Source organism: Lithobates pipiens, unplaced genomic scaffold (assembly GCF_037356315.1).
Source record: "Lithobates pipiens isolate NorthernLeopardFrog02 unplaced genomic scaffold, aLitPip1_a1.2 Scaffold_30, whole genome shotgun sequence".
NCBI lineage: Eukaryota > Metazoa > Chordata > Amphibia > Anura > Ranidae > Lithobates > Lithobates pipiens.
The window spans coordinates 140,157,087-140,179,884 of NW_027507791.1; the positions used below are offsets into that span (position 1 = coordinate 140,157,087).

The 22,798-nt window shown below is 52.1% G+C and overlaps 1 protein-coding gene across 1 annotated transcript in view; it reads right to left on the reverse strand.

The window, feature by feature from the left end:
• Nucleotides 1–22,476, reverse strand: part of CHP1 (calcineurin like EF-hand protein 1) — a 165,645-nt gene extending 143,169 nt beyond the window's left edge. Inside the window, exons 1-2 of the mRNA XM_077464917.1 lie at nt 22,310–22,476; nt 12,241–12,313 (exon numbers count right to left, since the gene is read on the reverse strand). Coding sequence (XP_077321043.1) covers nt 12,241–12,313; nt 22,310–22,376 — 140 coding nt within the window. The 5' untranslated portion in view covers nt 22,377–22,476. The remainder of the gene's footprint in view (nt 1–12,240; nt 12,314–22,309) is intronic.
• Between the last annotated feature and the right edge of the window lie 322 nt (nt 22,477–22,798).

Here is a 22,798-nt window from a genome sequence, read left to right on the forward strand (position 1 = left end):
TGTAAACACGGAGATGTCAGTAATTGGCGCTCCTCGCCTTACACTAACAGTGAGGAGGGAAGAGCTGATCCATGGCATCTCCTCACAGAAAACATCTAGGGATGTAATCCGGGCACTGATCATCAGTGTCCCAATTATAATTACGTGCCACCATGCCAGAACTGTGTGTCCACCACTGCCAGCAGTGGCCATTAGTGATGCCAGTCAGTGAAGGAGGGGAAAAAAATAAATACATTTACTGACAGAAAAACTTTTCAAATTTTATTTTATTTTTTCTTCCAAAAAACTCATAACGCAGCAGTGATTAAATACCACCAAAAGAAAGCTCTATTTGTGTGAAGAAAAATGATAAAAATGTCACATGGTTACAGCGTAGCATGGCTGCGCAATCGTCAACGTTTGACAGCGCTGAAAGCTGAGAAATGGCCTCAGCAAGAAGGAGGTGTATGTGCCCTGTATTGAGGTGGTTAAGGAAGAGACTGCTGCATCTATGGCTGGCATGCTCCAATTTTTGTTTTTTAAATAGTTTTTATAAATTTTTCTCAGCACACCAAAATAGAGATTTGGCATTGAGCTCAACAGTACATAACTTACATATGTCAAAACACGGGCATTAAAATTGCAAGCTCTCTACCCCTTGTAAACTGGGGCCGGGTATTGGCTTCTTTATCATCAACCTATATACAGTGCCTTGCGAAAGTATTCGGCCCCCTTGAACTTTTCAATCTTTTGCCACATTTCAGGCTTCAAAGATAAAACATTTTTATTTTTTGTGAAGAATCACCAACAAGTGGGACACAATTGTGAAGTGGAACGAAATCTATTGGATTTTTGAAACTTTTTTAACTAATAAAAAAATGAAAAGTGGGGCGTGCAAAATTATTCGGCCCCCTTGCGTTAATACTTTGTAGAGCCACCTTTTGCTGCGATTACAGCTGCAAGTCGCTTGGGGTATGTCTATCAGTTTTGCACATCGAGAGACTGAAATTCTTGGCCATTCTTCCTTGCAAAACAGCTCGAGCTCAGTGAGGTTGGATGGAGAGAGTTTGTGAACAGCTTTTTTCAGCTCTTTCCACAGATTCTCGATTGGATTCAGGTCTGGACTTTGACTTGGCCATTCTAACACCTGGATACGTTTGTGAACCATTCCTTTGTAGATTTTGCTGTATGTTTGGGATCATGGTCTTGTTGGAAGATAAATCTCCGTCCCAGTTTCAGGTCTTTTGCAGACTCCAACAGGTTTTCATCCAGAATGGTCCTGTATTTGGCTGCATCCATCTTCCCCTCAATTTTAACAATCTTCCCTGTCCCTGCTGAAGAAAAGCAGGCCCAAGCCATGATGCTGCCACCACCATGGTTGACAGTGGGGATGGTGTGTTGAGGGTGATGAGCTGTGTTGCTTTTACGCCAAACATATTGTTTTGCATTGTGGGCAAAAAGTTGGATTTTGGTTTCATCTGACTAGGGCACCTTCTTCCACATGTTTGGTGTGTCTCCCAGGTGGCTTGTGGCAAACTTTAGACGAGACTTTTTATGGATATCATTGAGAAATGGCTTTCTTCTTGCCACTCTTCCATAAAGGCCAGATTTGTGCAGTGTACGACTGATTGTTGTCCTATGGACAGACTCTCCCACCTCAGCTGTAGTTCTCTGCAGTTCATCCAGAGTGATCATGGGCCTCTTGGCTGCATCTCTGATCAGTCTTCTCCTTGTCTGAGCTGAAAGTTTAGAGGGACGGCCAGGTCTTGGTAGATTTGCAGTGGTCTGATACTCCTTCCATTTCAAAATGATAGCTTGCACAGTGCTCCTTGGGATGTTTAAAGCTTGGGAAATCTTTTTGTATCCAAATCCGGCTTTAAACTTCTCCACAACAGTATTACGGACCTGCCTGGTGTGTTCCTTGGTCTTCATGATGCTCTCTGCGCTTTCAACAGAACCCTGAGACTATCACAGAGCAGGTGCATTTATACAGAGACTTGATTACACACAGGCGGATTCCATTTATCACCATCAGTCATTTAGGACAACATTGGATCATTCAGAGATCCTCGCTGAATTTCTGGAGTGAGTTTGCTGCACTGAAAGTAAAGGGGCCGAATAATTTTGCACGCACCACTTTTCAGTTTTTTATTTGCTAAAAAAGTTTAAAAATATCCAATAGATTTCGTTCCACTTCACAATTGTGTCCCACTTGTTGGGGATTCTTCACAAAAAAATTTTTTTTAATTTTATATCTTTATGTTTTAAGCCTGAAATGTGGCAAAAGGTTGAAAAGTTCAAGGGGGCCGAATACTATTGCAAGGCACTGTATAGTTTGATACACAGTTTAGATTAGTTTTAGCCATTAAGAGGCTGGATACCCGTGCTGGGCCTCTTGCCAGTTTGTTTTTGTTGAACAATCTCATCATATGGGCCTCAGGGTGACCCTCTGGCCTAGGGAGCGCCAGCCGGCCCGGCTAGTGTCTGGGGCTTCTGGCACCCCACAAGCACTGAGGGGCCAGCCCCACCCAATAATACCAAAATCTCAAAAAGTAAAAAAGATGAATAGGATTAAGTGGAAAGAAGGGGGGGGGGGGGGTGACTCCACGCTCTGTTTCTGCCCAGAGACTTTTTAGGCAGAGAGTTTCTGGGGACATTTGACAGGTAACAAGTCCATGGGTCCCATACCTCGTCAAACAGTTTAATTTTATCCTGTATAATTGCTGTGAGCCTCTCATTTAACATTTGACCAATTGAAACATAAGCTTTCATGGATAAACTGTATTGCTGCTGACTTCCAGTTTTTTGCCATTGTGATTTTAGCTCAGAAAAAGATAGACGTAAGGAGCCGTCTTTGGCTTTTAGAGGCTCCTTCTATCCTACAGCCCATAGTGCACGCTTTGGGGACTTGATCAAGGTCCATACTTCAGGGCAATGCCACCAAAAATGGAACACCGTTCCCTCCTGTCCACAGCCCCGAAAGCATTTAGATGCCCCTGAAACAAAAGTGGCCAATCTAGTTGGTACTAAGTACCACCTTAATAGTATTTTGTAATTCATGCTCCAATTTTTAACAAACTTTTCATCCATGGGATTTAAAAGGGAAAACCTGTTTAAGAGGTAAAAAAAAGTCCTGTCAGGATGTTCCCAATCAGCATACACCGCCTGTTCCAACAAGGGGTGTAGCAGGAAAGTCTGCGCAACCTGAAAAAGTCTCAAATCCCAAAGAGGATCAGGGGGCTCAGTCACCTCTGCAAGAGACAACTTGAAGGCAGAATGAATCATTTTGGTCAGAGTCAGGATCAAAAGCCTCTGACCGAGAGGCAGACATCGAGTGGCTATCTTCTTGTCCAGAAGCAGACTCATCCCCCACGCACTCCACCGATTCTTGAGCTTTCAGGTTTTCCGCATCCTCAACCCATTCCTGCACCAGACTAGGAGACTGGGGGGGGGGGGGGAGGGGGATCTGGCACACTTCATGCCACCCTGTTGGATGGAGGCAATCATGCCAGAAATCTTGTGCTCTAACCCGGCTAGGGCTGAGGACAGTTCATCCTTAGTGATAAAGGGTGAAGCAGCATCATGGACTATAGGCACTGTAAGGGTAGGGAGAGTCACCCTTTAAGTTTATACTCTTATTACATTTAGACTCTGCTTGAACAGATATATACTGAAGGTTAGTGAAACTGCTTCCCACACCATGCTTTGCAAGTTTCTTCTGAAGTCTGCAAGAAACAGGATGCGCTTGTGTTCGCAGCTGGCATTTAAAAAGTTTTACAGACTTTGAAAATAAATAAAAACCACAATATTTTATTTCGCCTTACAATGTTCTAATTATGATAGACAGCTTAAGGATACATACATACATACATACATACAAAATTCCGCTTAATGTATGACACGCATAAATGTGGATGTTTACGATTGGTCAAAAGCCCATTATGTCTTGAATGTCTTGTATAATCCTGATTGGCTGACAATGCAATGTTTGAAGCACATAAAAGTGGTAACAGGAAATAAAGATTTTTTGTATTCATGATTAAACCATCAGCATGGTTTTTACGATTTACCCCAATGGATTGAGAGAGCTCTCCAGTGACCACTAAAGTCCAGCTCGAGCTAATCAAGGAGGGGCGCACCTTACAGGCACAATACCAGATAGGAGCAGCGACTCAGATTGCCCGAGAGCCTCTGGTCTTTCAGGGAATATAACACTAGGGATACGACTAGGTTCATCAGGACCTACTGAATACGTAGGTGTGCCCTTCCCCATGGTGTTCGTTTCACTCCTTTTTTTGGGAAGACATTCGATGCCTGCAAACAAAGTACTTGGGTGTAGTTAAAACACCACAGAAGGGAGACCCTTTAATAGGGCTCACCAGCCCCTATGCAACAATCCTGCTAAGCACCTTTAGCATGACAAGCAACACCTGGTGACTCACATGACCCAGGTAAATGAAAATGAACCACTGTAAGTGTCTATTCAGAGCCTGCTCTGTGTCCCACAGCTGCCCTCTGGAAGCACTACATGTTTGGCCTGCACAGCTTAAATAAGCTGGGTGTGCGCCAGAACATTCTATGCGTGTGCGCAGTACCGGCAAGCGGGCCTGACTATTAATTTACAATGCAAATCTTCGTGCACCCAGATAAAGGCTACAGTGCATGTGCAGCAAAGCTGGTGTGCGCCATGGCTGCCAACCAAACTGCTGAGCCCAGCGGCGCTCGTGAACACATGTGCGCCGTGAACCAAGACAAAATGGCACACCATCATACAGGTAAAGAACAGCCAGACACAAGAAAAGACTAAGTTAGACTTACCGGTGACGGTATTTCTAAGAGCCTTTCAGGACAACCCCGAAGAGAGTGTAGCTCCACCTTGTCATTAGGAAACACATGCCCACTTTAAAAACACCTCCTCTTCCTCCATGGCTTCAGTTATTGTGGCCTTCCGACACTGGAAAACAAAGCACAGAAAGCACAACACCATGGTAGAACTTAATACATTTACTAAGCATAACCTAGGGAGGGAAGTAACGGTTGTCCTGAAAGGCTCTTAGAAATACCGTCACCGGTAAGTCTAACTTAGTCTTTCTCAAATCGCCTTTCAGGACAACCCCGGAGAGGATAACCGAGAAACTTACCCTAGGGCGGGACTACTGCCTGCAGTACCTTCCTGCCGAAGGCCTAATATGCCGCAGACAGTAGATCTAACCGGTAGTGCCGGAGAAATGTCGAATAACTGGACCAAGTGGCAGCCTTGCAGATTTGTTCAGGCGTTGCACAGGCCCTTTCAGCCCAGGAAACTGCCGTGGATCTAGTAGAGTGAGCAGCAATACCTGAGGGAGGTATTTCTCCTTTTGCTTTATAGGCTTCTGTTATAGCCTGCTTAAGCCACCTACCCAGCGTACTCTTAAAAGCTTTCTCCCCCTTGCGTGATCCAGAAAATATCACAAAAAGGGCGTTTGATCTTCTAAAATTTTTAGTCATATTCAGAAACTGCAATAGACACCTTCTCACATCCAATGTGTGAAAAACGTCCTCTCCTGCATTCGCTGGGGTTGCAGAGAATGTAGTTAGCACTATTTCCTGCGATCGATGGAAAGCTGAGGATACCTTCGGTAGGAATGCTGGATCCGTCCTCAGTACCACCCTGTCCTGATAAACTCTAAGGAAGGGTTCTGTAATAGTTAGAGCTTGGAGCTCGCTGACTCTCCTGGCCGAGGTGATGGCCACCAAAACGATCGTTTTTAAAACCACCTTCTGTAAAGAAGCTTCTTGTAAGGGTTCAAACGGTGCTCCCGAGAGACCCTGTAAAACTGTAGACAAATCCCAACTGGGAAAGTCTTTAAGGGCTACTGGTCTACTTCGAGCAAGAGCCTTAAAAAAAAAAATCTAGAAAATAAAGTTTCTTTAGATAAAGTCTTTTCAAAGAAAACTGATAAGGCAGCCACCTGAGTCTTCAGGGTACTGGCTGCGAGACCCTTCTCCATTCCTTCATGGAGAAACTCCAAGATGGACACCGTGCTCTTGACCTTGAGCTCTCTAGAACTACACCAGGAGTTGAACTTTTTCCAGACTTTCATGTAAATTGCCTGTGTAACTGCCTTCCTGCTAGACAGCAGGGTCTTCACTACTTTATCTGAGAGACCCTTGGCTTTTAAGAGGTCCTCCTCAGAAACCAGGCGGTTAGCTGTAGAAGTTCCACCTCTGGATGATTTACTGTCCCCTGGGATAACAAATCTTTTCTGAGTGGTAACCTCCATGGGGGCTTCGAGGCTAGGTTTCGAAGACCCGCGAACCAAGGCCTTTTTGGCCAAAAAGGAGTGACCAGTATTAAGTCTGTCCCTTCTTCCCTGAACTTGCTCAGCACTAGTGGAATTAGAGGAAAGGGGGGAAAGGCGTAGCACAGCTGGTAGTGCCAGGGGTGAGCAAATGCATCCAACCCTATTGCTGCATCTCCTCGGTGAAGAGAAAAGAATCTGTCCACCTTTGAGTTCTGCTGGCTGGCAAAAAGGTCTACCTGTGGAACCCCCCCCGAAGCCTCGGAGATCAGGAACACTTCCTGATTCAGGCTCCATTCTGCATCTAGCAATTTGCGCCTGCTTAGGAGGTCCGCAAACAAATTCTGAGAGCCCTTCAGATGCACTGCCGATAGTGAGGCTGTGTTCTGCTCTGCGCAGGCTAACAACAGACTGGCCAACTCCATCAAGCTCCTGCTCCTGGTTCCCCCTTGCTTCATAATGTAGGTAACCGCTGTTGTGTTGTCTGACAACACCTGACATGGTGACCTCTCAAATTCTGCTGAAAGGCCACCAAACCCAGAAAGATAGCCTTCAACTCCCTCCAGTTGGATGATCTTTGAGCTTCCTGCTTGGACCAGACCCCCTGAGATGTGACCATCCAGGTGGGCCCCCCAGCCCCAGGCACTTGAGTCTGTGGTAAGACGCTTGTCCACAGGAAAGGTCCACACCAGGCCCCTTGAGAGGTTTACCTGGTCTCTCCACCACCAAAGAGCCCTTTTCGTCCTTAAAATTTTTAACTGCTTTTCCAAAGGATCCTGATAGGACCAGCTTGACAAAACCTCCCTCTGAAGGGGTCTGGAATGGAACCTGGCCCACTGAACAGCCGGGATTGCTGCCGTAAGCAGGCCCAGAACTGCCATAGCCGTCCTGACCGAGACTGCCTGGTTGCTCTGTATCTGCTGTACAGCTAGCTGCAACTTTTCCTGTTTTTCCAGCGGCAGGAAAACTTTCTGGAGAATCGAGTTTAACGTATACCCCAGAAATGTCATTTCCTGTGAAGGGGTCAGGTTCGACTTCTCTAGATTTAGAAGCCACCCCAGGCCTTCGAGGTGAGACTGGGCCCTCCGGAGATTGCCTAGGACCTGCTCCCTGGAGTCCACAAAAAACAAAAGGTCGTCCAGCTAAGGGACGACTGGAATCCCCTTCAACTTCAGGGGCTCCAAAGCCTCTGCCATAATCTTTGTAAAGACCCTAGGAGAGGACGAGAGTCCGAATGGCAGAGCCCTGAATTGGAGGTGCCATACCGAACTCCCCACCTTCAATGCCAGGCGCAGGAACTGCTGCGACGCCTGATGAATGGGTATATGAAGGTAGGCATCCCTTAGATCCAGGGATGCCATGAAGCATTCCCTGAGGGTTTTTTCACCAGGAAAATATGCGAGTAAAAACCCCTGCCCTGTTGGTTTACTGGGACTTGAATCAGAACCTCATGCTGTATCAGCTCCTGTAATAAAAGCTTCATTGCAGAGGCCTTCTCCTGATCCCTTGGCAATGTTGTCACATAAAACCTGCTCGGGGGTGGTTCTGAAAATTCCAACTGTACCCCTGATCAACAATGCCCTTCACGAACAGAATTGGAGACAGCCTGTCCCATTGTTCGCGAAAATCTGACAGTCTCCCCCCCACTGGGGAGAGATTGTCACTTGCTCTTGGGGGACTGCTCTGGGGGAGATCTAAAGAGGACTCCACCCCTGCCTTTGCCCTTCTGCGAACCCAATCTGCTCTTGCGATCCTGGTCTTTTTTATGGGACTGCTGAAAAGCACAAAAAATTTTTGGCAACCTGCTTTTTCTTAGCTGGAAAAGCCTTTTTTTATCGGCTGTCCTATCCAGCACCGACTCTAAATCGGGTCCAAAAAGCAAGTCGCCCGAGAAGGGCAGACCACACAGTTTGATCTTAGAAGCCGTGTCCCCAGACCATGTTTTCAGCCAAACTGCTCTCCTGACTGAATTTACAAGAGCCGAAGACCTGGCGGCCAGTTTAACTGATTCTGCTGATGCATCCGCCATATATTTGACTGCATTCAGGATCAGTGGAAAGGACTCTAAGATCCTTGCGGGGTGTCCCCGCTCTACCCAACATTCCAGGTTCCTGGCCACTACCGTAGCTGCCTTTAGACTGACTGACGCAGCATCCCAAGCCTTTTTAAGGATGGAGTCAGCTTTTTTGTCCATTGGGTCTTTAAGGATCCCCATATCCTCAAAGGCTAGATTCGTTCGTCTGGATACCTGTGAGAAAGCTGCATAGACTCTGGGTTTTTTGTTCCAAACCTCTGAGTCTTTATCTTCGAAGGGAAACCTTCTTTTGAGAGCCTTAGAGAAGAAAGGGGCTTTTTCTGGGTCCTTCCACTCCTTTCTCATCGAATCTGAGAGGACCCTGTGGACTGGAAAAACTCTCCGTTTTGTTTCGTCCAACCCCTGGTACATTTTGTCATGAATTGACAGCTGTACTTTTTCTTCTTGAATTTCTAGAGTAGTGTAGATTGCTTTAAGAATGTCATCTACTTCCTCTAGTGATAGCTTGTATTTAGAGCCCCTGCTATCTTCTTCCTCTTCCTCCTCCTCAGAATCCCTGATGGAGATGAGAGTACTACCCCCTTTGTCTCCAGAATCCTCGGTCTCCACCTGTCTGGACGACGACGCCCTGGGGCTGGGCGGCAAGTTCTGAGGCTCGGTCTGTGCGGGAGGGTTTTGTATCAGGATGGACCTGACTGAACTCAAGGAATCTGTCAGCTCTTTAACCGAAGAAAACAACTCCTTATACTGCTGGGATGTTTCCTCTTCCACCAATTCTCTGATACAATTTCTGCACATTGCCTTCTGCCACGAATCTCTGAGGGGGGTCTTGCAAGAAGGACATTTTCTCTGACCTGGTCTAGCTTTTCCTAGTGATTTTTCCTGAAACGACATGCAGGCTTAACTCACTAAAAGCTCTCAACAACCAGTTGCTTAACACCAAGCTAGTGCAGACCCACCACCAAACAGACCACTAGTGAGACCCCAGAACTAAGCTGCAAAGGGTCAGAGCGAAGTCACCTCTGACCTGCAGCGACAGGCCCCCCAAGAGGGGGGAACAGACAAAGACATAGCCCAACAGTGAAGCAGAGGGTGCCAGTGCACCTTACATACCTGGGCTGGACCGGTGCTAGGGGCGCCTGTCTCCGCCATAGCTGGCTTACACTCCTCCATCGCTGAGTAAGGCAGCTATACACAAACAGCTCTGTCATTTTTTTAAATTTTCCCGGCCGCCGCGTCATCAGGGCCGGCCGGAAGCAGAAGCACACGGTCACCTGACCCGCCCCATGATCCCTGCATTCCAGGAGCTTGAACCACGGCGCCACACCCCCTCAGAGCGCCCGCGCGTCACCGTAAACGATGCTGTCGCCGCCCGGGACCCGACGCCGAAAACGGAGCCACGCCGCTGACCTGCAGCGACCTCCGCCAGCGACAGAGCCCTCCCTGCGCTAATCCAGCGGACACCAGCACTCCGAGGGTCCTTACTCCCGTGAGATGGCGAGACCAGGAGCTCCAGGAGTCCTCCCCCACTGGAGATGCTGCTGGGGGTCAAAAGAAACAAACAACCGGTACGTGAGGTAAGCCTTACTCCCCTACAGAGTGTAGCTCTCCCCTGGTTCAGGCACATGCTTCCTCCATGGAGGAAACAATAACTGAAGCCATGGAGGAAGAGGAGGTGTTTTTAAAGTGGGCATGTGTTTCCTAATGACAAGGTGGAGCTACACTCTGAGGTTGTCCTGAAAGGCGATTTGAGAAAAATAAAATGATAAACCTGCCAAACACCCACAGCTAGCCCAGAACTCACCAATATGGTCAACGCACAGGTGTCCAGCCTTTAGCTAGCTTGACTGATTGTTACAATCACTGATAGCCCATAATAAAATAAAGGGGTTCCACCTACCCGTCCAGGCACAGGGCCACTTAAAAGCCAAAGGCTCAATCTTCACCCCTCATGGCGGGTCTCTGTCACGTGGACCTTCAAGGACTGGGTACCCTTTCATGTTTAGGGTCCACTCCCTTAGACCTGCACAGCACCCCACAGGAAATACCCTAGCGTTGTGTGCTGGATTTCCACTCAGCAGGGTCCAGAGGTCACATTACAGGCAAAACCTTGCAGGATCGAGTCTTCTTTGCAAGGCTCAGGTATCTTTTATCCAAACATAAAAGCTAGTGTCAAATGGATCCGATTGGTCAATCCCCCGATTCATTTTTGGAACTAGAGACCTGGAGCTCAGAGATGGGGAAAAAAAAACCCTCACCTGCCATCTACCTTACAGACACTGGTAAAAAAACTACTTCCTGTATGGGTGGAGTTATATAAAGGGGATCACTTCCTGTCTGAAGATATAATACAAATACTGCAGCTGCTGACTTTAAATATGAACACTTAACTGTCCAGGGCTCCCGCAATGTCGGCACCCGTAGCCGATCTATCCCTCGACCAGCTCTAACGCGGCCATCCTCGGTAAGTGCTATCCCATTGGTCCCTGCTATTTTCTGGGACCCGTGCATCTCCCAGAATAGATATACCTGTATTAGACAGGTATCTGCCACAAACATCTCACACCCCCTCCCCCCCAAAAGGTGCCAAATTTGACACCGAAAAAGGGGGGGGGGGGGGGAGATCTTAAGAGTGGAACTCAGCTTTAAAAAAAAAAAAAAAAAAAAAAAAAGGAGGTTCAAAAAATAAATACACATTTATATAATTACCTGACACATTGAGCCCCGCTCGCAATCGCATGTCAAATAAGAGCCCATTGACAGCATCGGCTGAATCTGCCACACCGCACCGATTCCCAAAAGTAGTTCCTGCCCTACTTTTGGCATCTTCGGGGTGATTTTAATAGACATCTGTGCATGAAGCTGCACAAATATCACTCAAATCACCCCCAAAAACTCTGAAATGCAGATTTGAAATGGTTAGAGTTCAGCTGAACTCACACGATTTCAAACCAGCCCTGGAAGAGGAAGTAAACCCTAATGGGTTTACTTCCTCTTTGATTCCCTGCAAAGGTAAAGCATAATGGACTACTATGCATCGCATGCATGACACAGGAGCCAGCGAAGTCACCGCTGTCCCCTGTAGTCCGGAGCCTCCATCTTCTTGGTGGGTATCGCTGCTCCGGCGCCGTCATTCGTAGGAGCCGGGATGACGTCACTCCCACGCATGCGCACAGGAGCCGCCACTCACGGCATATCGCCGTTAACTGTGGCGCGCTCAGTGCACATGTGTGTCTTTCGGCAAATATGCTCTAAACCGTGTAGGTTTAGGAGAGATTTCTTGGACCTACAGGTAAGCCTTAATCTAGGCTTACCTGTAGGTCAAAGTTGGTTGTAAGGGTTTACAACCACTTGAAGGACAGATGTCTCAGACATATCTGCAATCTACAAGCAGCCAAGACTGATCTGCTTTTAGGACTAATCCACTGAAGTGTCATGTAATGTGGAAAGAGTCCAATCTAATTAAACAGAGAGTGGTACCTTAGATTAAGAGCATAATTCATTCCAGAATGATGCTTCTAATCCAAAGCACTTTTATATTAAAGAGAGTTTACCCATAGAAGTCAATGGAAACTCAGATAAATTTGTTCCAGCGACTTCTATTGTATGCAATACATTATGTGGCTAGAGGTGGGGGGCGCCAGAGACACTTGGAAACGGCTCAGAAGCACTCGGAAACTGGGTGTTTCAGAGTGGCTCAAAGTGCATCCGAGCACCTCTGGTCAAATGCGGTACTGCACACTGCAGAGGCTTGAATCCTGCTCGTATTGCAAGACAACGCTTGGCAACAGTCAGGCTTTTTTTAAAAAATAGCTCTCATCTCACAATCCGAGTTATTATTGTACTGTAGAATAATCAGTTTTGCAGGTTTGAAGCAAGACAAATGGATTTCCATTTATAGGTAGGCAATTTGGGTGGATATTCTTGCAATTATGAAGCACCCACCTTAAGGTTCCATTTTCTCCCTTATCCAGGCTGGTGAACCGGCTGTATAGACGTGTTATTTGGCTGTGAGAGACTAAGAAAATAAAAATAAAAAAATACACAAGTTAGAAAGTTATGTTAACTCCACCGTTTGCACAAAAAAAAACATTTTAGGCTTGGAGGTGTTGCTGATAGCATACAAATTACAAAATCTATTTTCCAGTTCAGTTTGAGAACTAAATATAACTGGTTATTTCTAAAAACAAATTCTGAAATGTAGGTTCACATAGCACCATCTCTTTTAAAGCATAGGTTTAAAAATAAAAAAATAAAAAAAAACACCCACACAGAACAAGGGATGACAGTCAATGAAGTGTCCCTTGTGTTGCTGGCTGAGAGTCCGTTTTTCAGGCGGACCCAATCGGACGATCTATTGCTCTCTACTGAGTGGGATGTCAATGGACATATGTCCATTGACCCCCACCGACATCCGGTCCAATAAAAGCAGATGGATGGGGATCCATTCCTCACCAGTCTGGTGAATTGGGTTGGATGACAGTCGGATGGAAACTGACAGGCAGTCTGTTTCCATCTGACAGTCCCATAGAGTACAGGAGGCTGTGTCTGCCCTGCATTAGCATAGCACACACAGACTTCTCATCCACCTGCTTAGTGGAGATTAGCAGGGAGATCCAAAAAAAAAAAATAATAATTTGTTTTTTTAATTGTAGCACAAAAAATAAGAACCCCAGGGAGGTAATCAAATAGCACCAAAATAAAGCTCTACTTGTGGGGGGAGATTTTGTTTGGGTACAGTGTCACATGACCACGCAATAGTCATTTTTACCACTTTGCGCCCGCGCTATAGCCAAAAGACGGCTACAGCGCGGACACTATCTGCCGGGAGGGCGTCCTCCTATTTACTTCCCCTCTGCGCGCCACCGTATCGGGGAAGTTCGGTGCTGGCCGTGTTCCTTGGACACAGACAGTGACAGATCGCTGTAAACATCCGTTTACAGCATGATCGGCATGTCCAATGGGAGATGATCTCACATGTAAACATATGAGATCATCTCTCATCACCGGCTCTCCCTCCTCACACAAACAGCATGAGGTGGCAGAGATGCAGCGGTTAGTGAAAAAAATGAAAATAAAGTGCCCATCTGTCAGTGTCACGTGTCATCAGTGCCATTGTCCTGGTGCTCCAGGGCCTTCAAAAGTAATAGGTAGTCAACAAGTTAGATATGTAATTTATGCTCCTAGAACACGTGATGGCGCTCCCTGCATGTTGGTCCTCTCTAAGTGGCCAGGCTGTGTAAAAGTCCCACACATGCGGTATCATAATACTCAGGAGGAGTAGCAGAATTTATTTTTGGGCATTATTTGTGGTATACACATGCCAAGTGAGAGAAATAAGTAGGGGTGCAACGGATAGTCACCGATCTGTGATCTGAACAGGTCACCGCGCTCGGATCGGCACATGCCGCGATCTCAGCCTTAGGAAAGGCCGCGGCTTTGGCCTAGCTCCGAAGCGGCGGCCATCTTTCTACACCCAGGCTGTTTACACTGTGATCGCCAAGACCGATGTCACGGATGACGGATGGCATGACGCCGGTTCCTCTCTCCCCTCTCTGTACTAATCTGTACAGTTGAGGGGAGAGATCCAGAGACGGAAGCAGCCATACTCAGCCGGGGAGATTGTGGATATTACAGTGGGGACTATATGGTGGTGGAATTTTAACAGGTTTTTGCAAATTAATTTATTATTTGCGGATCTGAAAAATGATCTGATCCGTGACTCTGATCCGAGGAACAATCCGATCCGTGAGTTTTTTGATCTGTTGCACCCCTAGAAATAACCTATTACAATGACAATTTTGTGGAAAAATATAAAATCTTAATTTTGCAAAGAATTGTGGGGAAAAAAAATGACATCAAAAACCTCACCATGCCTCTTACTAAATACCTTGGAATGTCTACTTTCCTACATATCTACTGTCATTTGGGGGGCATTTGTACTTTCCTGGCTTGTTTGGGTAACAAGAAATGAGATAGAGCGTCTACAAGCTGTGGCCTAACTTTCACACAGACCAAATAATATCCACTAATTTGGGTTATTTTTACCAAAGAAATGTAGCAGTATAAATTGTGGCCAAAATTTATGAAGAAAAATTAATAATTTGCTAAATTTTAATCGCAGAAACAAAGAAAAAAGCATTTTTTTCAAAAGTGTCGGTATTTATTCATTTATAGCGCAAAAAAAAAAAAAAACAACAACACAGGAGTGATCAAATGCTACCGGGGGGGTGGGGGCACTCTTCCTCCCAACTACCCCATTGACCAGGGGGGGGGGCACTCTTCCTCCCAACTACCCCATTGACCAGGGGGGGGGGGGGCACTCTTCCTCCCAACTACCCCATTGACCGGGGGGGGGGGCACTCTTCCTCCCAACTACCCCATTGACCGGGGGGGGGGGGGGCACTCTTCCTCCCAACTACCCCATTGACCGGGGGGGGGGGGGGCACTCTTCCTCCCAACTACCCCATTGACCGGGGGGGGGGGGGGCACTCTTCCTCCCAACTACCCCATTGACCGGGGGGGGGGGGCACTCTTCCTCCCAACTACCCCATTGACCGGGGGGGGGGGGGGGCACTCTTCCTCCCAACTACCCCATTGACCGGGGGGGGGGGGGGCACTCTTCCTCCCAACTACCCCATTGACCGGGGGGGGGGGGGGCACTCTTCCTCCCAACTACCCCATTGACCGGGGGGGGGGGGGCACCCTTCCTCCCAACTACCCCATTGACCGGGGGGGGGGGCACTCTTCCTCCCAACTACCCCATTGACCGGGGGGGGGGCACTCTTCCTCCCAACTACCCCATTGACCGGGGGGGGGGGGGCACTCTTCCTCCCAACTACCCCATTGACCGGGGGGGGCACTCTTCCTCCCAACTACCCCATTGACCGGGGGGGGGGGGGCACTCTTCCTCCCAACTACCCCATTGACCAGGGGGGGGGCACTCTTCCTCCCAACTACCCCATTGACCAGGGGGGGGGCACTCTTCCTCCCAACTACCCCATTGACCAGGGGGGGGGCACTCTTCCTCCCAACTACCCCATTGACAAGGGGGGGGGGCACTCTTCCTCCCAACTACCCCATTGACAAGGGGGGGGGGGCACTCTTCCTCCCAACTACCCCATTGACAAGGGGGGGGGGGGGCACTCTTCCTCCCAACTACCCCATTGACAAGGGGGGGGGGCACTCTTCCTCCCAACTACCCCATTGACAAGGGGGGGGGCACTCTTCCTCCCAACTACCCCATTGACAAGGGGGGGGGGGCACTCTTCCTCCCAACTACCCCATTGACAAGGGGGGGGGGCACTCTTCCTCCCAACTACCCCATTGACAAGGGGGGGGGGGGGCACTCTTCCTCCCAACTACCCCATTGACAAGGGGGGGGGGGGCACTCTTCCTCCCAACTACCCCATTGACAAGGGGGGGGGGGCACTCTTCCTCCCAACTACCCCATTGACAAGGGGGGGGGCACTCTTCCTCCCAACTACCCCATTGACAAGGGGGGGGGCACTCTTCCTCCCAACTACCCCATTGACAAGGGGGGGGGGCACTCTTCCTCCCAACTACCCCATTGACAAGGGGGGGGGCACTCTTCCTCCCAACTACCCCATTGACAAGGGGGGGGGCACTCTTCCTCCCAACTACCCCATTGACAAGGGGGGGGCACTCTTCCTCCCAACTACCCCATTGACAAGGGGGGGGGGCACTCTTCCTCCCAACTACCCCATTGACAAGGGGGGGGGGCACTCTTCCTCCCAACTACCCCATTGACAAGGGGGGGGGGGCACTCTTCCTCCCAACTACCCCATTGACAAGGGGGGGGGGGCACTCTTCCTCCCAACTACCCCATTGACAAGGGGGGGGGGGGCACTCTTCCTCCCAACTACCCCATTGACAAGGGGGGGGCACTCTTCCTCCCAACTACCCCATTGACCGGGGGGGGGGGGGGGGCACTCTTCCTCCCAACTACCCCATTGACCGGGGGGGGGGGGCACTCTTCCTCCCAACTACCCCATTGACCGGGGGGGGCACTCTTCCTCCCAACTACCCCATTGACCGGGGGGGGGGGGGGGCACTCTTCCTCCCAACTACCCCATTGACCAGGGGGGGGGGCACTCTTCCTCCCAACTACCCCATTGACCAGGGGGGGGGCACTCTTCCTCCCAACTACCCCATTGACCAGGGGGGGGGCACTCTTCCTCCCAACTACCCCATTGACAAGGGGGGGGGGCACTCTTCCTCCCAACTACCCCATTGACAAGGGGGGGGGGGCACTCTTCCTCCCAACTACCCCATTGACAAGGGGGGGGGGGGCACTCTTCCTCCCAACTACCCCATTGACAAGGGGGGGGGGCACTCTTCCTCCCAACTACCCCATTGACAAGGGGGGGGGCACTCTTCCTCCCAACTACCCCATTGACAAGGGGGGGGGGCACTCTTCCTCCCAACTACCCCATTGACAAGGGGGGGGGGCACTCTTCCTCCCAACTACCCCATTGACAAGGGGGGGGGGGGGCACTCTTCCTCCCAACTACCCCATTGACAAGGGGGGGGGGGGCACTCTTCCTCCCAACTACCCCATTGACAAGGGGGGGGGGGGCACTCTTCCTCCCAACTACCCCATTGACAAGGGGGGGGGGCACTCTTCCTCCCAACTACCCCATTGACAAGGGGGGGGGCACTCTTCCTCCCAACTACCCCATTGACAAGGGGGGGGGGCACTCTTCCTCCCAACTACCCCATTGACAAGGGGGGGGCACTCTTCCTCCCAACTACCCCATTGACAAGGGGGGGGGCACTCTTCCTCCCAACTACCCCATTGACAAGGGGGGGGGCACTCTTCCTCCCAACTACCCCATTGACAAGGGGGGGGGGGCACTCTTCCTCCCAACTACCCCATTGACAAGGGGGGGGGGCACTCTTCCTCCCAACTACCCCATTGACAAGGGGGGGGGGGCACTCTTCCTCCCAACTACCCCATTGACAAGGGGGGGGGGGGCACTCTTCCTCCCAACTACCCCATTGACAAGGGGGGGGGGGCACTCTTCCTCCCAACTACCCCATTGACAAGGGGGGGGCACTCTTCCTCCCAACTACCCCATTGACCGGGGGGGGGGGGGGGCACTCTTCCTCCCAACTACCCCATTGACCGGGGGGGGGGGGGGGGCACTCTTCCTCCCAACTACCCCATTGACCGGGGGGGGGGGCACTCTTCCTCCCAACTACCCCATTGACCGGGGGGGGGGGGGGGGCACTCTTCCTCCCAACTACCCCATTGACCGGGGGGGGGGGGCACTCTTCCTCCCAACTACCCCATTGACCGGGGGGGGGGGGGCACCCTTCCTCCCAACTACCCCATTGACCGGGGGGGGGGGGCACTCTTCCTCCCAACTACCCCATTGACCGGGGGGGGGGCACTCTTCCTCCCAACTACCCCATTGACCGGGGGGGGGGCACTCTTCCTCCCAACTACCCCATTGACCGGGGGGGGGCACTCTTCCTCCCAACTACCCCATTGACCGGGGGGGGGGGGGGGGCACTCTTCCTCCCAACTACCCCATTGACAAGGGGGGGGGGGCACTCTTCCTCCCAACTACCCCATTGACAAGGGGGGGGCACTCTTCCTCCCAACTACCCCATTGACCGGGGGGGGGGGGCACTCTTCCTCCCAACTACCCCATTGACCGGGGGGGGGGGGCACTCTTCCTCCCAACTACCCCATTGACCGGGGGGGGGGGGGGGCACTCTTCCTCCCAACTACCCCATTGACCGGGGGGGGGGGGGCACTCTTCCTCCCAACTACCCCATTGACCGGGGGGGGGGGGGGCACTCTTCCTCCCAACTACCCCATTGACCGGGGGGGGGGGGGGCACTCTTCCTCCCAACTACCCCATTGACCGGGGGGGGGGGGGGCACCCTTCCTCCCAACTACCCCATTGACCGGGGGGGGGGGCACTCTTCCTCCCAACTACCCCATTGACCGGGGGGGGGGGCACTCTTCCTCCCAACTACCCCATTGACCGGGGGGGGGGCACTCTTCCTCCCAACTACCCCATTGACCAGGGGGGGGGCACTCTTCCTCCCAACTACCCCATTGACAGGGGGGGGGGGCACTCTTCCTCCCAACTACCCCATTGACAAGGGGGGGGGGCACTCTTCCTCCCAACTACCCCATTGACAAGGGGGGGGGGCACTCTTCCTCCCAACTACCCCATTGACAAGGGGGGGGGGCACTCTTCCTCCCAACTACCCCATTGACAAGGGGGGGGGGCACTCTTCCTCCCAACTACCCCATTGACAAGGGGGGGGGGCACTCTTCCTCCCAACTACCCCATTGACAAGGGGGGGGGGCACTCTTCCTCCCAACTACCCCATTGACAAGGGGGGGGGGCACTCTTCCTCCCAACTACCCCATTGACAAGGGGGGGGGGGCACTCTTCCTCCCAACTACCCCATTGACAAGGGGGGGGGGCACTCTTCCTCCCAACTACCCCATTGACAAGGGGGGGGGCACTCTTCCTCCCAACTACCCCATTGACAAGGGGGGGGGGGCACTCTTCCTCCCAACTACCCCATTGACAAGGGGGGGGGCACTCTTCCTCCCAACTACCCCATTGACAAGGGGGGGGGGCACTCTTCCTCCCAACTACCCCATTGACAAGGGGGGGGGGCACTCTTCCTCCCAACTACCCCATTGACAAGGGGGGGGGCACTCTTCCTCCCAACTACCCCATTGACAAGGGGGGGGGCACTCTTCCTCCCAACTACCCCATTGACAAGGGGGGGGGCACTCTTCCTCCCAACTACCCCATTGACAAGGGGGGGGGCACTCTTCCTCCCAACTACCCCATTGACAAGGGGGGGGGCACTCTTCCTCCCAACTACCCCATTGACAAGGGGGGGGGCACTCTTCCTCCCAACTACCCCATTGACAAGGGGGGGGGCACTCTTCCTCCCAACTACCCCATTGACAAGGGGGGGGGCACTCTTCCTCCCAACTACCCCATTGACAAGGGGGGGGGCACTCTTCCTCCCAACTACCCCATTGACAAGGGGGGGGGCACTCTTCCTCCCAACTACCCCATTGACAAGGGGGGGGGCACTCTTCCTCCCAACTACCCCATTGACAAGGGGGGGGGCACTCTTCCTCCCAACTACCCCATTGACAAGGGGGGGGGCACTCTTCCTCCCAACTACCCCATTGACAAGGGGGGGGGCACTCTTCCTCCCAACTACCCCATTGACAAGGGGGGGGGCACTCTTCCTCCCAACTACCCCATTGACAAGGGGGGGGGCACTCTTCCTCCCAACTACCCCATTGACAAGGGGGGGGGCACTCTTCCTCCCAACTACCCCATTGACAAGGGGGGGGGCACTCTTCCTCCCAACTACCCCATTGACAAGGGGGGGGGCACTCTTCCTCCCAACTACCCCATTGACAAGGGGGGGGGCACTCTTCCTCCCAACTACCCCATTGACAAGGGGGGGGGCACTCTTCCTCCCAACTACCCCATTGACAAGGGGGGGGGCACTCTTCCTCCCAACTACCCCATTGACAAGGGGGGGGGCACTCTTCCTCCCAACTACCCCATTGACAAGGGGGGGGGGCACTCTTCCTCCCAACTACCCCATTGACAAGGGGGGGGGGGGCACTCTTCCTCCCAACTACCCCATTGACAAGGGGGGGGGGGGCACTCTTCCTCCCAACTACCCCATTGACAAGGGGGGGGGGGCACTCTTCCTCCCAACTACCCCATTGACAAGGGGGGGGGCACTCTTCCTCCCAACTACCCCATTGACAAGGGGGGGGGGCACTCTTCCTCCCAACTACCCCATTGACAAGGGGGGGGGCACTCTTCCTCCCAACTACCCCATTGACAAGGGGGGGGGGCACTCTTCCTCCCAACTACCCCATTGACAAGGGGGGGGGGCACTCTTCCTCCCAACTACCCCATTGACAAGGGGGGGGGGGCACTCTTCCTCCCAACTACCCCATTGACAAGGGGGGGGGGCACTCTTCCTCCCAACTACCCCATTGACAAGGGGGGGGGCACTCTTCCTCCCAACTACCCCATTGACAAGGGGGGGGGCACTCTTCCTCCCAACTACCCCATTGACAAGGGGGGGGGCACTCTTCCTCCCAACTACCCCATTGACAAGGGGGGGGGCACTCTTCCTCCCAACTACCCCATTGACAAGGGGGGGGGCACTCTTCCTCCCAACTACCCCATTGACAAGGGGGGGGGCACTCTTCCTCCCAACTACCCCATTGACAAGGGGGGGGGGCACTCTTCCTCCCAACTACCCCATTGACAAGGGGGGGGGGCACTCTTCCTCCCAACTACCCCATTGACAAGGGGGGGGGGCACTCTTCCTCCCAACTACCCCATTGACAAGGGGGGGGGCACTCTTCCTCCCAACTACCCCATTGACAAGGGGGGGGGCACTCTTCCTCCCAACTACCCCATTGACAAGGGGGGGGGCACTCTTCCTCCCAACTACCCCATTGACAAGGGGGGGGGCACTCTTCCTCCCAACTACCCCATTGACAAGGGGGGGGCACTCTTCCTCCCAACTACCCCATTGACAAGGGGGGGGCACTCTTCCTCCCAACTACCCCATTGACAAGGGGGGGGGCACTCTTCCTCCCAACTACCCCATTGACAAGGGGGGGGGCACTCTTCCTCCCAACTACCCCATTGACAAGGGGGGGGGCACTCTTCCTCCCAACTACCCCATTGACAAGGGGGGGGGGGCACTCTTCCTCCCAACTACCCCATTGACAAGGGGGGGGGGGCACTCTTCCTCCCAACTACCCCATTGACAAGGGGGGGGGGGGCACTCTTCCTCCCAACTACCCCATTGACAAGGGGGGGGGGGGGCACTCTTCCTCCCAACTACCCCATTGACAAGGGGGGGGGGGCACTCTTCCTCCCAACTACCCCATTGACAAGGGGGGGGGGGCACTCTTCCTCCCAACTACCCCATTGACAAGGGGGGGGGGCACTCTTCCTCCCAACTACCCCATTGACAAGGGGGGGGGGCACTCTTCCTCCCAACTACCCCATTGACAAGGGGGGGGGGGCACTCTTCCTCCCAACTACCCCATTGACAAGGGGGGGGGGGGCACTCTTCCTCCCAACTACCCCATTGACAAGGGGGGGGGGCACTCTTCCTCCCAACTACCCCATTGACAAGGGGGGGGGGGGGCACTCTTCCTCCCAACTACCCCATTGACAAGGGGGGGGGGGGCACTCTTCCTCCCAACTACCCCATTGACAAGGGGGGGGGGGGCACTCTTCCTCCCAACTACCCCGGGTAGTTGGGAGGAAGAGTGCCCCCCCCCCCGGTCAATGGGGTAGTTGGGAGGAAGATTCCTCCCACAGACAGCGGTGGGGCACTATTCCTCTTGCCGACACCATTCTTCCATACCATCAATGGCGATATTATTCCACCAGGTAGTGACCACAGGGGTGCCATGTAAGGTTTTCACTTCCACTGATCCCCAAGCCTGGAGCATTTCCTAGCTCCACCATCTGGCAACGTAAAGTCTGAAGGACAGTACACAGATCCTCCGTTTAGTTTGAAAAATCCCGATTCAGTATCGCAGGCTAGTACAGTAATCTCCAGCTTGCATAGAGGCCAATAAGGTGTGACATACACACCGTGCCAAGCTGGCCCAAATACAATGATTTCACAGCTGGAGGATCAGGAGGTAAGCGGTGAGACACCCCGATCTGTCCCCTCCAGGGCCAGCAGCTGCCATCACCTGACTCCGGAAGCGATATGAAGACAAGAGCCGGCTTATCTTATGAGCGCCATAGACTCTGCCCGGGCACAGGAGAACCCGGAACCACAGAAGACACCCTCCGCTCCCCACCCCGAGCCCCTCACTGGGGGCACAACATATAGCACAGGCGCTCCCTGATAACAGATCCCCCGTATTATACACAGATAGCGTAAGGCCCGGACTATAGAGTGTCATTGACTCCCCACCGCTCCCCCCGCCACTTACAGCCAGTCTCCTTCTTGATCTCTTCTAGCTCCTCATCCCTCAGTAGTGTGGACGCTCTGGAACCCATGTTTACAGTCAAACCTTCCCGACCACTTCAACACCCACTTTATACCAGAGACAAGCTGAACCTCTATTATTTATCCGGAAGGCGTGTCTACTGACGAGCCGTACAAATACGCCCACAACGTGCCCAGAGACTTCTTCAGCTTCGATTGGCTGTAATAATGCCGCCCACACTGCAGGTCACGCCCAAAGTGATAATCACCTTCTAACTGGAGCACCGCCTACCATTTATGCTCAATTTTTTTTCAACAGAGCTTTATTTTACAATACAATTTTAGCTGAACTGGGAATTGGTTGCTGATAACGTCTCTCTTAGGGTCCGTTCACACAGGGGCAACACGACTTTCAACACAACTTTTGGAGGCAACTTGGACACGACCTGAACACAACTTGGAAACTACTTGGGGCGACTTACAACATGACTTT